Source organism: Salvelinus alpinus, chromosome 18, assembly GCF_045679555.1.
Source record: "Salvelinus alpinus chromosome 18, SLU_Salpinus.1, whole genome shotgun sequence".
NCBI lineage: Eukaryota > Metazoa > Chordata > Actinopteri > Salmoniformes > Salmonidae > Salvelinus > Salvelinus alpinus.
The window spans coordinates 36,692,893-36,708,175 of record NC_092103.1 but is presented as its reverse complement, the minus strand read 5'-3'; the positions used below and the strand labels follow the sequence as shown (position 1 = coordinate 36,708,175).

Below are 15,283 nucleotides of genomic sequence, written 5' to 3'. Positions count from 1 at the left end.
TTGTGGTTGGTCACCTTCATGATCTTAATGAACTTGAGGAGCAGCTTCTCTCTGTCCTGGCCTTTCTCCTGCTGAATGATTAGAGAGCGCACCCTATAGGACAAACACAAACAGTGTTCTGTGAGAGAGAAAGTGAGACTGTGTGTGTAATTTATTTTGCCATTTTGAGGTGTTGAACAGCCATTGCAAAGCTAGGTGACTTAGGAGTGATTAGGTCTATCTAGTGGGAGTTATGTAATGCATAGACAGCCTGTAAGTATAGGCTCAGGTCCAGCTCTCACCAGTAGCTCATATTGTTAAAGTGCTCTGTGAACTGAGTCAGATTGGGACTCTTTTCCTCGTTCTGTTCTTTGGCCCAAAGCAACACCTCAGGAATCTGAGCAGAGACAGAGATATATAGTTAGGATAGTCAATAACCCCAACACCTCAGGAATCTAAGGAGAGACAGAGAAAGAGGGAGAGATATAGGGTTAGATCACTGGAGCACAATGAGAATTGGAAGCAAAACAAGGACAGTATAAAGGGCTCTCTGGTACCTCGATGTTGTAGAAAAGTTCTGCATCCAGGAGCGTGAGCTGATCGGCGATTTCATGGCTGCGGAAGTCATGCAGGGTTCCGGGCCTGTGGTCACACACACAAAAACACTTAATGACAGAAAGTAAACATGGATGGTACAAGCAAATGCAAGAAGAGGTTGTCATAGCCCCTCCCATTGTCTCCTGACCCTTAACCCCTGGTTGACGCCTACCTGGCGGACACGCCCCGGGCAGCCAGCGGCTTGAGGGAGTTGGTGCAGCGCAGCAGCTTCTTCTGCTCCACCTTCAAAACAATAACAACAATTCATTTACAGACATACCATTCAAAATGCCTCCCAATCACAAGCTACTGCAGAATGAGAGCCTTTCCTGAATATTCTAATTGACATTAACAATATATCTATACACGACAGCACATTTATTAAGTGCAACACAATGTGAAGGTGTTGAAGGGGATAGGTGTTGAGGTGAAGGTGAAGGTGTTGAGGGGTGAAGGTGTTGAGGGAAATGACGTGTTGAGGGAGGTGACGGTGTTGTAAGAATATGTTGAAGATAAATAAACAACGCAGAAGACGAGAGGTCAAGAGTGCTGAAAGTCAATATAGTACTAAAGGTCAATAGAGTACTAGCGGTCAACAGGGTACTAACGGTCAACAGGGTACTAACGGTCAACAGGGTACTAACGGTCAACAGGTCACTAACGGGCAATAGGGTACTAACGGTCAACAGGGTACTAACGGTCAACAGGGTACTAACGGTCAACAGGGTACTAACGGCCAACAGGGTACTAACGGTCAACAGGGCACTAACGGTCAACAGGGTAATAACGGTCAACAGGGTACTAACGGTCAACAGGGTACTAACCGTCAATAGGGTACTAACCGTCAACAGGGTACTAACGGTCAATAGGGTACTAACGGTCAATAGGGTACTAACGGTCAATAGGGTACTAACGGTCAATAGGGTACTAACGGTCAACAGGGTACTAAAGGTCAACAGGGTACTAACCGTCAATAGGGTACTAACCGTCAACAGGGTACTAACGGTCAATAGGGTACTAACGGTCAATAGGGTACTAACGGTCAATAGGGTACTAACGGTCAATAGGGTACTAACGGTCAACAGGGTACTAACGGTCAACAGGGTACTAACGGTCAATAGGGTACTAACGGTCAACAGGGTACTAACGGTCAATAGGGTACTAACGGTCAACAGGGTACTAACGGTCAATAGGGTACTAACGGCCAATAGGGTACTAACGGTCAATAGGGTACTAACGGTCAACAGGATACTAACGGTCAACAGGGTACTAACGGTCAACAGGGTACAAACGGTCAATAGGGTACTAACGGCCAATAGGGTACTAACGGTCAACAGGGTACTAACGGTCAACAGGGTACAAACGGTCAATAGGGTACTAACGGCCAATAGGGTACTAACGGTCAACAGGGTACTAACGGTCAACAGGGTACTAACGGTCAATAGTGTATTAACGGTCAATAGGGTACTAACGGTCAATAGGGTACTAATCGTCAATAGGGAATTATCAATGGAAATAGTTGGTTTTCAGTTCAACGTCTGTTAGGAATGTCAGTCCTGAACTCATAGCTACGTGTGGCACGTTCTCATTGGTCCAACCTGAAATAGGATACTTGTTATTTGGCCATCGGCCCAGTTTTATTGCAAGGAATTCTAATTGGTCAACCACAGGCTAGGGCTGGGCTATAAAGTACATCCTGTCCCTTTGTTCTGTGGAGAGAATCCCTGGAGAGAATCACTGAGGACAGGGAAGGAACGACCATCTACCTCTCAGTATAACATCTATGATTTATCCTCTTTGAATAAACCTATTTTCCTCCCCCTGATTTGCTTTGGGTTCCGCGTTATTAAAGAATAACATCAACTGCTAAGAGTGTTGAGGTGAAGGTGTTGAGGGAGGTGAAGGTGTTGAGGGAGGTGAAGGTGTTGAGGGGAAGGTAGTGGTGTTGAGGGGAAGGTAGTGGTGTTGAGGGGAAGGTAGTGGTGTTGTTGGACAGACCTTGTCCAGGATGTTCTTGCGAAGCACGCGGGCCAGGCTCAGCTCGCCGTTACACACCAGCCTGAACACCAGGTCCATCAGCTGCTTCAGGATGTCCTCCGTTAACTCCACCAGACTGATGGAAAGGGGGGAGAGGAGAACATTAAAGGGAGGAGAAGTTAATTCACTTAACACTGAAAGGTAAGTTAACATTGAGGGTTGTCTGCTTCCAACACACTCTTTGGAAGTAATTTCTATTCTGTTGGATCCCCAGGGCTATCTACTGCTTAAACAGTAAAAAGCCACTTCTGTGGCTGTACTGAGAGTCTGAGTAAGGTACTGTATATAATATGTGGCTGTACTGAGAGTCTGAGTAAGGTACTGTATATAATATGTGGCTGTACTGAGAGTATGAGTAAGGTACTGTATATAATATGTGACTGTACTGAGCATGAGTAAGGTACTGTATATAATATGTGGCTGTACTGAGAGTCTGAGTAAGGTACTGTACATAATATGTGGCTGTACTGAGAGTCTGAGTAAGGTACTGTATATAATATGTGGCTGTACTGAGAGTCTGAGTAAGGTACTGTATATAATGTGGCTGTACTGAGAGTCTGAGTAAGGTACTGTATATAATATGTGGCTGTACTAAGAGTCTGAGTAAGGTACTGTATATAATATGTGGCTGTACTGAGAGTCTGAGTAAGGTACTGTACATAATATGTGACTGTACTGAGTGTCTGAGTAAGGTACTGTATATAATATGTGACTGTACTGAGAGTCTGAGTAAGGTACTGTACATAATATGTGACTGTACTGAGTGTCTGAGTAAGGTACTGTATATAATATGTGACTGTACTGAGTGTCTGAGTAAGGTACTGTATATAATATGTGGCTGTACTGAGAGTCTGAGTAAGGTACTGTATATAATATGTGGCTGTACTGAGAGTCTGAGTAAGGTACTGTATATAATATGTGGCTGTACTGAGAGTCTGAGTAAGGTACTGTATATAATATGTGAGAGTCTGAGTAAGGTACTGTATATAATATGTGGCTGTACTGAGAGTCTGAGTAAGGTACTGTATATAATATGTGGCTGTACTGAGAGTCTGAGTAAGGTACTGTATATAATATGTGACTGTACTGAGAGTCTGAGTAAGGTACTGTATATAATATGTGACTGTACTGAGTGTCTGAGTAAGGTACTGTATATAATATGTGGCTGTACTGAGAGTCTGAGTAAGGTACTGTATATAATATGTGGCTGTACTGAGAGTCTGAGTAAGGTACTGTATATAATATGTGGCTGTACTGAGTGTCTGAGTAAGGTACTGTATATAATATGTGACTGTACCGAGAGTCTGAGTAAGGTACTGTATATAATATGTGGCTGTACTGAGAGTCTGAGTAAGGTACTGTATATAATATGTGACTGTACTGAGCATGAGTAAGGTACTGTATATAATATGTGGCAGTACTGAGAGTCTGAGTAAGGTACTGTACATAATATGTGGCAGTACTGAGAGTCTGAGTAAGGTACTGTATATAATATGTGACTGTACTGAGCATGAGTAAGGTACTGTATATAATGTGGCTGTACTGAGAGTCTGAGTAAGGTACTGTATATAATATGTGGCAGTACTGAGAGTCTGAGTAAGGTACTGTACATAATATGTGGCAGTACTGAGAGTCTGAGTAAGGTACTGTATATAATATGTGACTGTACTGAGAGTCTGAGTAAGGTACTGTATATAATATGTGGCTGTACTGAGAGTCTGAGTAAGGTACTGTATATAATATGTGACTGTACTGAGAGTCTGAGTAAGGTACTGTATATAATATGTGGCAGTACTGAGAGTCTGAGTAAGGTACTGTATATAATATGTGGCAGTACTGAGAGTCTGAGTAAGGTACTGTATATAATATGTGGCAGTACTGAGAGTCTGAGTAAGGTACTGTACATAATATGTGGCAGTACTGAGAGTCTGAGTAAGGTACTGTATATAATATGTGACTGTACTGAGCATGAGTAAGGTACTGTATATAATGTGGCTGTACTGAGAGTCTGAGTAAGGTACTGTATATAATATGTGGCAGTACTGAGAGTCTGAGTAAGGTACTGTACATAATATGTGGCAGTACTGAGAGTCTGAGTAAGGTACTGTATATAATATGTGACTGTACTGAGAGTCTGAGTAAGGTACTGTATATAATATGTGACTGTACTGAGAGTCTGAGTAAGGTACTGTATATAATATGTGGCTGTACTGAGAGTCTGAGTAAGGTACTGTATATAATATGTGACTGTACTGAGAGTCTGAGTAAGGTACTGTATATAATATGTGGCAGTACTGAGAGTCTGAGTAAGGTACTGTATATAATATGTGGCAGTACTGAGAGTCTGAGTAAGGTACTGTACATAATATGTGGCAGTACTGAGAGTCTGAGTAAGGTACTGTATATAATATGTGACTGTACTGAGAGTCTGAGTAAGGTACTGTATATAATATGTGGCTGTACTGAGAGTCTGAGTAAGGTACTGTATATAATATGTGGCTGTACTGAGAGTCTGAGTAAGGTACTGTATATAATATGTGACTGTACTGAGAGTCTGAGTAAGGTACTGTATATAATATGTGACTGTACTGAGAGTCTGAGTAAGGTACTGTATATAATATGTGACTGTACTGAGAGTCTGAGTAAGGTACTGTATATAATATGTGGCTGTACTGAGAGTCTGAGTAAGGTACTGTATATAATATGTGGCTGTACTGAGAGTCTGAGTAAGGTACTGTATATAATATGTGACTGTACTGAGCATGAGTAAGGTACTGTATATAATATGTGACTGTACTGAGAGTCTGAGTAAGGTACTGTATAGATTCTATAGAATATGTCCATCCATACTCACCACAGTTCGTCCACCAGTCTAACGAGCACAAAGAAGGTGTTCTTGCTGACCCGCTTCTTAAACGTGTCTGGACTGTGACAGAACCTGGTGTATGTGGTCCGTGATCAAGGAGAACACTGAAATGACCTCCACTCTCAAGTATTACGTCCCACATTCACAAAATAGTGAATATATTTTCCACTCTCACAGAAGTCACTTTAGGTGTCAACATAGTAGGGACACAATCACGTTTACCTACGCACCTTTTCTGTATTTATCTCATCACCACAAGCCAAATCCATTCAGTTGTTAGTATTCCAACACACAATATTCTAGCTGGTGGCGACCAAAAAAGGATATCTGTAGTGGAGCTTCTTAATGAGGTCCTCTGGGCTGATGAAGGTCCTGTATGTGGTCAGGAAGACCTCACAGTACAACACCAGATCTGTAAGGGAGCAGAGGAGAACACCACCCCTTTAGTGCACCCTTTTAAAAGTCCACCCCTTTAAAAGCCCACCCCTTTAAAAGCCCACCCCTTTAAAAGTCCACCCCTTTAAAAGTCCACCCCAAAATATCCGAGGTTGACAACTAACGGTGGATCATCTCAACTTTAGAGAACATGGATGACATGAATAGATGGGACACGTCTGGTAACCTCTGATATTCAGAGAAATATAAGCTGGTCAAGACATACTGTAAGTCAAGACATACTGTAAGTCAAGACATACTATAAGTCAAGACATACTGTAAGTCAAGACATACTGTAGCTATTCTACAACTTAACATTTCACTGTAGACCAATTTAACAGACAAAAAGCGTGATCAGGTTTGAACTACATCTACGACACACACACACACACACACACACACACAAACACACACACACACACACACACACACACACACACACACACACACACACACACACACACACACAGTAACACACACAGTAACACACACAGTAACACACACAGTAACACACACAGACCCACAGTAACACACATTTTAATAGGGGCTGATGTCGAACAGTGATAAATGCTACCTACCTTTGCGGTCTGTCTCTGTGGCGTGGACTAACAGAATATCCCCTGATCCAGCACGCACATCAGGACCATCGTCATTCTGAGAGAGAGAGAACGAGAGAGATGAAGTGAGAGATGAATAGATGAAGAAAAAGAAAGCAGCGAGAGAGAGAGACAGGAGGGAGGCAAGGCAGATGGATAGAGAGAGGTGAGGCAGATAGAGAAAGGAGAGGGGAGAGAGGGAAGCGAGGCAGATAGAGAGACAGAGAAAGAGGGTTAGGGAGAGATGTTATGAGGATTAAGGCAGGAATGCAGTCTAGTCCAAAATGCAGCTCTCTCCTCTCTGTCCATGCTCTCTCGCCCTGCAGCAGCTTCACTGACGAGAGAGCGAGAATGAGAGAGTAGGGGGGAGAGAGAGAGGGCTGCTATACGCAGGACATACACTGATCACACAAGCAGACAGATCCCCAACAATAAAACTCTAATTTACCGCTACAGTTGTCCTTTGTTGTTTAACCAGACCTCCCCCTCTCTCTTTATCCCTTTCTGACCTTGCAGAATGGGGACCAACACACACACACACGTCTGTCAGACTGCACCAAACCAAAAAAAGGAAAGGGAATTTTAATGGAGAAAGATCCCCTGCAGTTCCTCTAGAGGTCAGTAGTAGACTAAGAGAAAGAAGGAATGTGAGTGAAATGTGAATATCACCAGTATGAAGGTTGGTGTCTTATGTCAGAGTTTCACATACAGTAAGTAACATGAACAAAATAGCATTTAAAGAAATTGTAGCCAAAGACAACCACAAGCTTTCTAGAGACAATGCTTACTTAGCCAATAGACATGGGTAATAATGTTAGTTCAGTCATGAATGAGGGCAGCATTACCTCCTGTTTGAGTGTTATCCGGGACATGATCTCTTTGTGGTCGATGAGAGAGAGCTCATCCACTTCCTCCTCATCGCTCTGGACCGAGTCTGTCGACTTCTGCCTCCTGCTGACAGAAAGACCGATGGAAGCACCATTAGGTCTGTTTACCTAAACTTACATACATAGACATCGAATGATTACCTAGAATAAAATTGTTACCCATGATAAATGTTCCATTCAAATTGCACTGGTCAGAAGGGGCTTAGTCTCTTCCAGTAATTCTCTCTCTATGCTTACATAGACCTAGCATTGGTCATTAATCAGTATCCATTTCATTCAATTGCTGTTTTACCTTCTAGGATCACCAGATCAAGTAAAGACATTACGCCTGAAGGGGAGAGGGAGTGTTTATGCAATGTGACCTGAACAGTCACTTTATCCCATACCTGTCCTTGTCCAGAGCCTCCTTGCTATTGGAGGAGTGCATTTGTGGCGCGGGGTCTTGAATGACATCGTCAGCAGCGATTGGCTGTGAGGGGCAGAGTAAGCTCTGTCAAGGTAGGTTGAGGAGCAGGAATCATGGAACACCAACACGTAATTTACACAAAGGCTGTCTCCATCAAAAGAGTTGAAATGGAGTTAGCTACCCCTAATGTAATAGGTAGAAGTTGTCATTAACCACTGATACAGATATTTGCTCATCCCCTTAATGGTTACAGTTAGTATTGTTGCAATAATCTGATCCTAGAGTTGTAATTTCTTAAGGAAAACAGTCCTAAACTGCCTTACGTAGTCACGTGTTTATTTCCCCACGCTTTAGCACACGACGTTTGGCATTAAGCAGGTTTTTAAAGGATCAACGAGTTTAGTCTGCTTTGTGCTTTCATTTTTTTGCCAAGGAAAATCGAGTATTGTAGTATCGTGACAATCCTACTAGGTTGAGTGCATTAGTTACTTACTCTGAGGCAGGGAGGCAGCTCCAGCTCCCCATTGGCCTGGCTGGATGAGTACAGGTTGACATACTCGCCCTCGCCACCCTCGTCGACGCTCTACGGGAAGAGAAGAGGGACACCATGGTTGAGAGAGACGGCCACAGAATAATTTAGCATAGAACATACTGTGGGGACAGCAAACTCAGGGCTACGGTGAGGTATGGAGAAGCACTTCTACATTGAGTTGTATGGTTTTTACTGGTTGGAAGTGTCAATAATTGGCCACCAGGTGGCACTGGTGTACATGATTAGTGTTTAATGAGTGTACAGTATTTCAGTATAATGCGTGTCTGTTGCACATGGTGAACAGGTGAAACAGTCAAAAGTTCTATGGGTTCCATTTAGACCCACAACTACAATCCGTCAGGATAATACAATAAGCAGTAGTCGAGAATCACCAAAACAGGAGGAAATCTTTCACTATGGTCCACAGTTTAGATGCTTTGTGATTACTGGTATGACAAGATAAATGGTCCTGGAAATCAATGAGTCACCAACAATGTTATTGTCTGACAGGCATCCACCTTAAAATGACTCCTTATTACTGAAACATATCTCCCTGTTATCATCTTCTGTCTGTCTGTCTGTCTGTCTACCAGTATCACCCGTCTGTCTGAGTTAGGCTACATCTGTCTGTCTGTCCGCCCGCCCGTCTGCCCGCCCGCCCTTCCGTGTCTGCCCGCCCGCCCGTCCGTCTGTCTGCCCGCCCGCCCGTCCGTTTGTCTGTCTGCCCGCCCGCCCGTCTGTCTGCCCGCCCGCCCTTCCGTGTCTGCCCGCCCGTCCGTCTGTCTGTCTGTCAGCTCACCACTGCCGAGGTGCGGAGGAGAGAGTCAGTTAGAAGAGAAGTGGTCTCAGGAGGAGGAAGACAGATGGCAACAGAGCCCAATGAGTTGGCCAGGGAACCGTTGGGCCTGCCCCTGCTGCCATCCAATATGGTGGCATTGGTCAAGGCGACCTGGTCTGAACTCTGCGATTGGTGGGAAGTAGGAAAGGAAACCAGGAATCAGGAAAGAAGGACAGTGTTATGACAGGTTGAGAAAATAAATCAGACAGAATCAAAGCTGAAAAGTAGAAAGAAAAAAAGTCTCCATCAGCACCTCCTCTCCTGGACTAAAGTGGATGTATGGTTCAACATACTGTAACAATGAATGGACTGATATCAATCTTTCCATGCCTTCCATGTGACTGTATGTGTGTAAGTGTGAATCAGAGTGTGTGTTTGTCTGAGATTGTGTAGTCATGGCGACCAGGTGAGCAGATTCCTGTGAGGAGGAGAAGCAGAAAGCTAGTAACCTGCTGTAACACGCTGTGCACTGTCTACCAACCCTGTTACGTCCAGTAGCGGTATATGAGCCAAATCATAGAGGAAGCCAAGCCAGTGAAAAGCCATATTACAACCTATGGTGTGATAATTGCGTTGTTTGCTCTATAACCCATTGGTTCAAACGCCACCGTAGTATGCAACAAGGCCGTGACAACAAAAAGACAACAGTCACACAGTGGCAGAATAAATTCAACTACACATAGGCTTGTTTCATCACAAAACTGTAGAGCAACATCTGTCCGGTGAAGTCCACAAAGCAAATACTGCATGTAACAAACAGTTATATCACCTGCATATACCAGTTATATCAGTCTCACATTAAGCATCTCCAATCCAAAGTTAAATCTAGAATTGGCTTCCTATTTCACAAAAAGCCTCCTTCACTCATGCTGCCAAACATACCCTCGTTAAACTGACCATCCTACCGATCCTTGACTTCGGTGATGTCATTTACAAAATAGCCTCCAACACTCTACTCAGCAAACTGGATGTAGTCTACTCACAGTGCCATCCATTTTGTCACCAAAGCCCCATATACTACCCACCACTGCGACCTGTATGCTCTCGTTGGCTGGCCCTCGCTACATATTCGTCGCCAAACCCACTGGCTCCAGGTCATCTATAAGTCTTTGCTAGGTAAAGCCCCGCCTTATCTCAGCTCACTGGTCAAAATAGCAACACCCACCCGTAGCATATGCTCCAGCAGGTATATTTTACTGGTCATCCCCAAAGCCAACACCTCCTTTGGCCGCCTTTCCTTCCAGTTCTCTGCTGCCAATGACTGAAACGAATTGCAAAAATCACTGAAGCTGGAGACTTATATCTCCCTCTCTAACTTTAAGCATCAGCTGTCAGAGCAGCATACCGATCACTGTACCTGTACACAGCCAATCTGTAAATAACACACCCAACTACCTCATCCCCATATTGTTATTTATCTTCTTGCTCTTTTGCACCCCAGTATCTCTACTTGCACATCATCATCTGCACATCTATCACTCAAGTGTTAATGCTAAATTGTAATTATTTTCCCTCTATGGCCTATTTATTCACTTACCTCCCTAATATTCTACATTTGAACACACTGTACTTAGATTTTCTATTGTGTTATTGACTGTATGTTTGTTTATTTGTAACTCTGTTGTTGTTTTTGTCGCACTGCTTTGCTTTATCTTGGCCAGGTCACAGTTGTAAATGAGAACTTGTTCTCAACTGGCCTACCTGGTTAAATAAAGGTGAAATATATATTTTTTTAAAGCAACATGAAACATTGCATCAACTATCAACTTAGTCCAGCAGGAAGCTTGTACTAACAAACTTGCAACATTGTATGAAATATTCTCGACTGATCAAAGCATGACATTTTTTTCCCTTTTACGCCTAGTGGTTATCAAAGGGAGAGAGACAAAGATTTTTGAAATAGGCTACATTCAGGAACTATTGTCATTCTCAATGGATGTAAAAACAGACAGTTTAATTGCTGTTTGAGGTGAAGAAAATGTGTATTTTGAGAAGCTGCACAGCTCATTATTGGTGGTGAATTAAGACAATCAGAAATACTATCAGATCCCCAAAATGGGCAAATGTATAAGCCTACATTTGCACGCAAGCCTGGTACCCTAGACCAACTTCTATGCGTAATCAGGTGTGCGTTCTTACTCATTTACATTGCTAATGCTAAACATTGCTAATGTTGTAAATTACTATTGTAGCTTACTATTGTAGCTGATTTCTTTTAATGGAATATGTAGATAATCCATAAAAAATCTGCCGTTTCCAGTTACAAATGTAATTTACAACATTAACAATGTCTACACTGTATTTCTGATAAATTTGATGTGATTTTAATGGACAACAAATTGGCTTTTCTTTCAAAATCAAGGACATTTCTAAGTGACCCCAAACTTTGAACGGTAGTATACTACTGGTGATATTGGTGTGCCAGCCCTGCAGCCTCCGCAATGGATTAGTCCACTGAGACAGGCGTCAATCAAGACGTGCCATAATTTTGTCTCTGCAGACGAATAGCCTATCAACCAACATTTAAATTTTATAAATGTATTTATTTAACTAGGCAAGTCAGTTAAGAACAAATTCTTATTTACAATGACGGCCTAGGAACAGCGGGTTAACTGCCTTGTTTAGGGGCAGAACGACAGATTTGTACCTTGTCAGCTCAGGGATTCGATCTGGCAAACTTCCGGTTTCTGGCCCAACCCTCTAACCACTAGGCTACCTGCCGCCCCACAAAACAAACAATCGACCAGTCGAGACTAAATGGGGTCAACCCTACATAGATCACTGATAAACACCACACACAGGCGGGCGTGTACACACCATCCCTCCCTCCCACACACACACCATCCCACACACACACACACACATATAAGAGACACTAAACCTAAAAGCAACATGGGTATGCAAAAGTGCAGTGAGAACGTATGAGGATGTTTCCACTGAAGACTAAGAACAGTTTATATTCTTTCCACCCAACAAAATGTTCCAACATACTATTCCCCACAAATGTACAACCATAAAACATACTACCGTACACACACACACACACACACACACACACACACACACACACACAGAGCGGAGAAGAAAGATTTTCCACTGAAATGGCATTGTTGGCACTAAATCGAATTACTAAATAAAATATATTGCATATATTTTCTATTTCCTTCCAGACCTCCCATCCTCATGGCATCCCCCCAAAACATCACGCCCTGAGGACTTGAGGAATGTGAACATTCCATTGGCACAAACACTGGGAGGGGATTGAGGGCTTGGGGGAGGCATGAGAGGTGTGAGAGAGAGGAGGGTGAAGTAGACGGGGAACGGGGATTTAAATTGTGAAGTCTACTGTAATGTTTAATGTGTAAATGAAGTTGGATTTGATTTAGTGGGCACAAATGGTTAGAGGTGAAAAGGACTGAGAAAAGGAGAAGAGTGGTAGAGGAAGAAGAAGGGTAGAGGAGGAAGAAGAAGAGCAGGAGAGGGAATCTATTTTGCATCAGGCCAGGTCCAAATGGAGTGATTCCACAGGGAGATACACACCCCCTCTCCCCGATCTCCTCAACGTGCCCCCCACACCCAGGGGCCATACGCAGTCAGCCCACTCCCCAAGACCAAGATCATCTGCTTCATATCCATTAGAGATCAAGGGTCACGGTATAACAGCAGCAAGTGTTAGCTTTGTTAAAGATGTCCCCCAGTGATTTAAAAAAAAACTTTGTGTTGAAAAGTGATATCCTAAGTATAAATACAGTAAAGTACAAAACTAAAGGGGGGGGGGGGGGGGGGGGGGGGTTGGGCAAAATGTTGTTGCATTCAAGGAGTTGGTCTGATGGGAATCCGTGATGTCATCGGCCCCCTCCTTTGCTTGATGAACAATAGAGGAGCAATATGTTGAGGATGGTGATGTTGTTTTTTGTTTTTGTCAGCACATTGATCATATGTTGTTGACCATATGATCTAAGAATGCACAGAGCACAACTTTGTCTTGCTATACTTTTGTGCTACTTCTAATGTGGATCACTAGTAGGCCTACTGTATATACTAGTATTGATGGCTGTCAGCCCTATGACTTGATGGACTAGCCCATTGTATTGACTTAACTCTGTGTCATTGTGGATTCTATATGTTCAAAGTTGTTTTTATGCTCCTTTGCTACAAAACCAATTGCACTATGGGACATTAAAGTTGAAACTTGAACAAAATAAATGCGTTAGTCATGCGCGCAGCTAACCACCTCAACCTCATTCATCAACAGGTATAGTCCATCTGCTGTGGAGGTCCCTGACGCAAAGACAATACAGTACTATCACTTGCTCACGTAAGGTCTGCTTGCTTTGTATGAATGCCATTTGGGACTCCTCTTTAGCCCCACTTTTTTCCACAGTATGCACCCACTTCTGTGTCAGTTGTTTCTTAGTCAAAACGCATTACTTTGTATCCTATGATACAAAGCCTGAGGTGGCTTAGAACACACTGCAACAAATGCACACGTAGTACGTACACACACTTACAGGTAACTGCCAAAATAAAGGAAACACTTGAGTAAATGAGGAATACAAAGAATATTGAAAGCAGGTGCTTCCACACAGCTGTGGTTCCTGAGTTATTAAAAAAACAAAAAAAAACAAATTGTATTAGTCCCATGCGCCGAACACAACAGGTGTGGGGCTATGCAAATAGTCTGGGTAGCCATTTGATTAGATGTTCAGGAGTCTTATGGCTTGGGGGTAGAAGCTGTTTAGAAGCCTCTTGGACCTAGACTTGGCGCAGAGAGAACAGTCTATGACTAGGGTGGCTGGAGTCTATTTCTGTTCTTAGTTCTACATTTTTTGAAAGGGGCGTGCTTATTTAAGATGGTGAGGAAAGCCCTTTTAAAGAATAACCAGGGATCCTTTACTGACGCGATGAGGCCAATATCCTTCCAGGATACCGGGCCAGGTCGATTAGAATGGCCTGCTCGCAGAAGTGTTTTAGGGAGCGTTTGACAGTGATGAGGGGTGGTCGTTTGACAGCGGACCCATAGTGGATGCAGGCAATGAGGCAGTGATCGCTGAGATCCTGATTGAAAACAGCAGAGGTGTATTTGGAGGGCAAGTTGGTCAGGATAATATCTATGAGGGTGCCCATGTTTACGGATTTAGGGTTGTACCTGATGGGTTCCTTGATAATTTATGTGAGATTGAGGGCATCTAGCTTAGATTGTAGGACTGCCGGGGTGTTAAGCATGTCCCAGTTTAGGTCACCTAGCAGTACGAACTCTGACGATAGATGGGGGGCAATCAATTCACATATGGTGTCCAGGGCACAGCTGGGAGCTGAGGGGGGTCTATAACAAGCGGCAACAGTGAGGGACTTATTTCTGGAGAGATGGATCTTTAAAAGTAGAAGCTCGAACTGTTTGGGCATAGACCAGAATAGTATGACAGAACTCTGCAGGCTCTCTCTACAGTAGATTGCAATTCCGCCCCCTTAAGCAGTTCTGTCTTGACGGAAAATGTTGTAATTGGGGATGGAATTTTTGGTGGCCTTCCTTAGCCAGGATTCAGACACAGCTAGGACATCAGGGTTGGCGGAGTGTGCTAAAGCAGTGAATAAAACAAACTTAGGGAGCAGGCTTCTGAGGTTAACATGCATCAACCCAAGGCTTTTACGGCTGCAGAAGTCATCAAATAAGAGCGCCTGGAGACACACAGGGCCTGGGTTAACCTCTTCATCACCAGAGGAACAGAGGAGGAGTAGGATGAGGGTACGGCTAAAGGCTATAAGAACTGGTTTTCCAGTGCTTTGGGAACAGAGAATAAAAGGAGCAGATTTCTGGGCGTGGTAGAATGGATTCAGGGCATAGTATACAGACAAGGGTATGGTAGGGTGCGAGTACAGTGGGGGTAAACCTAGCCATTGAGTGACGAGAGGTTTCATCTCTGGAGATGCCTGTTAAGCTAGGTGGGGTCTCTGCATGTGTGTGGGGTGGGACAAGGGGGCTATCTGAGGCATGGCAGGACTAGGGGCGCCACAGTAAAATAAAACAATGAGAGCTGCCCTAAACAACAGTATGCAAGGCATATTGACATTAGAGAAAGGCATAAAGCAATCACAGGTGTTGATTGGGA

General features: G+C 43.5%; 1 protein-coding gene across 8 annotated transcripts in view; it reads right to left on the bottom strand.

Moving 5' to 3' along the window:
* The window catches only part of rapgef1b (Rap guanine nucleotide exchange factor (GEF) 1b), a 72,466-nt gene that overhangs the window by 2,371 nt on the left and 54,812 nt on the right, over positions 1-15,283 (bottom strand). For 7 of the 8 annotated variants that reach the window (XM_071351795.1, XM_071351794.1, XM_071351791.1 and 4 more), the window contains 11 exons: positions 8,297-8,386; positions 7,784-7,866; positions 7,356-7,464; positions 6,493-6,568; positions 5,807-5,891; positions 5,468-5,560; positions 2,575-2,689; positions 749-819; positions 537-621; positions 282-376; positions 15-93 (listed from right to left, as the gene is read on the bottom strand). In XM_071351795.1, the coding sequence (XP_071207896.1) occupies positions 15-93; positions 282-376; positions 537-621; positions 749-819; positions 2,575-2,689; positions 5,468-5,560; positions 5,807-5,891; positions 6,493-6,568; positions 7,356-7,464; positions 7,784-7,866; positions 8,297-8,386 (981 nt within the window). The remainder of the gene's footprint in view (positions 1-14; positions 94-281; positions 377-536; positions 622-748; positions 820-2,574; positions 2,690-5,467; positions 5,561-5,806; positions 5,892-6,492; positions 6,569-7,355; positions 7,465-7,783; positions 7,867-8,296; positions 8,387-15,283) is intronic. The other variant, XM_071351792.1, reaches the window with a different exon arrangement.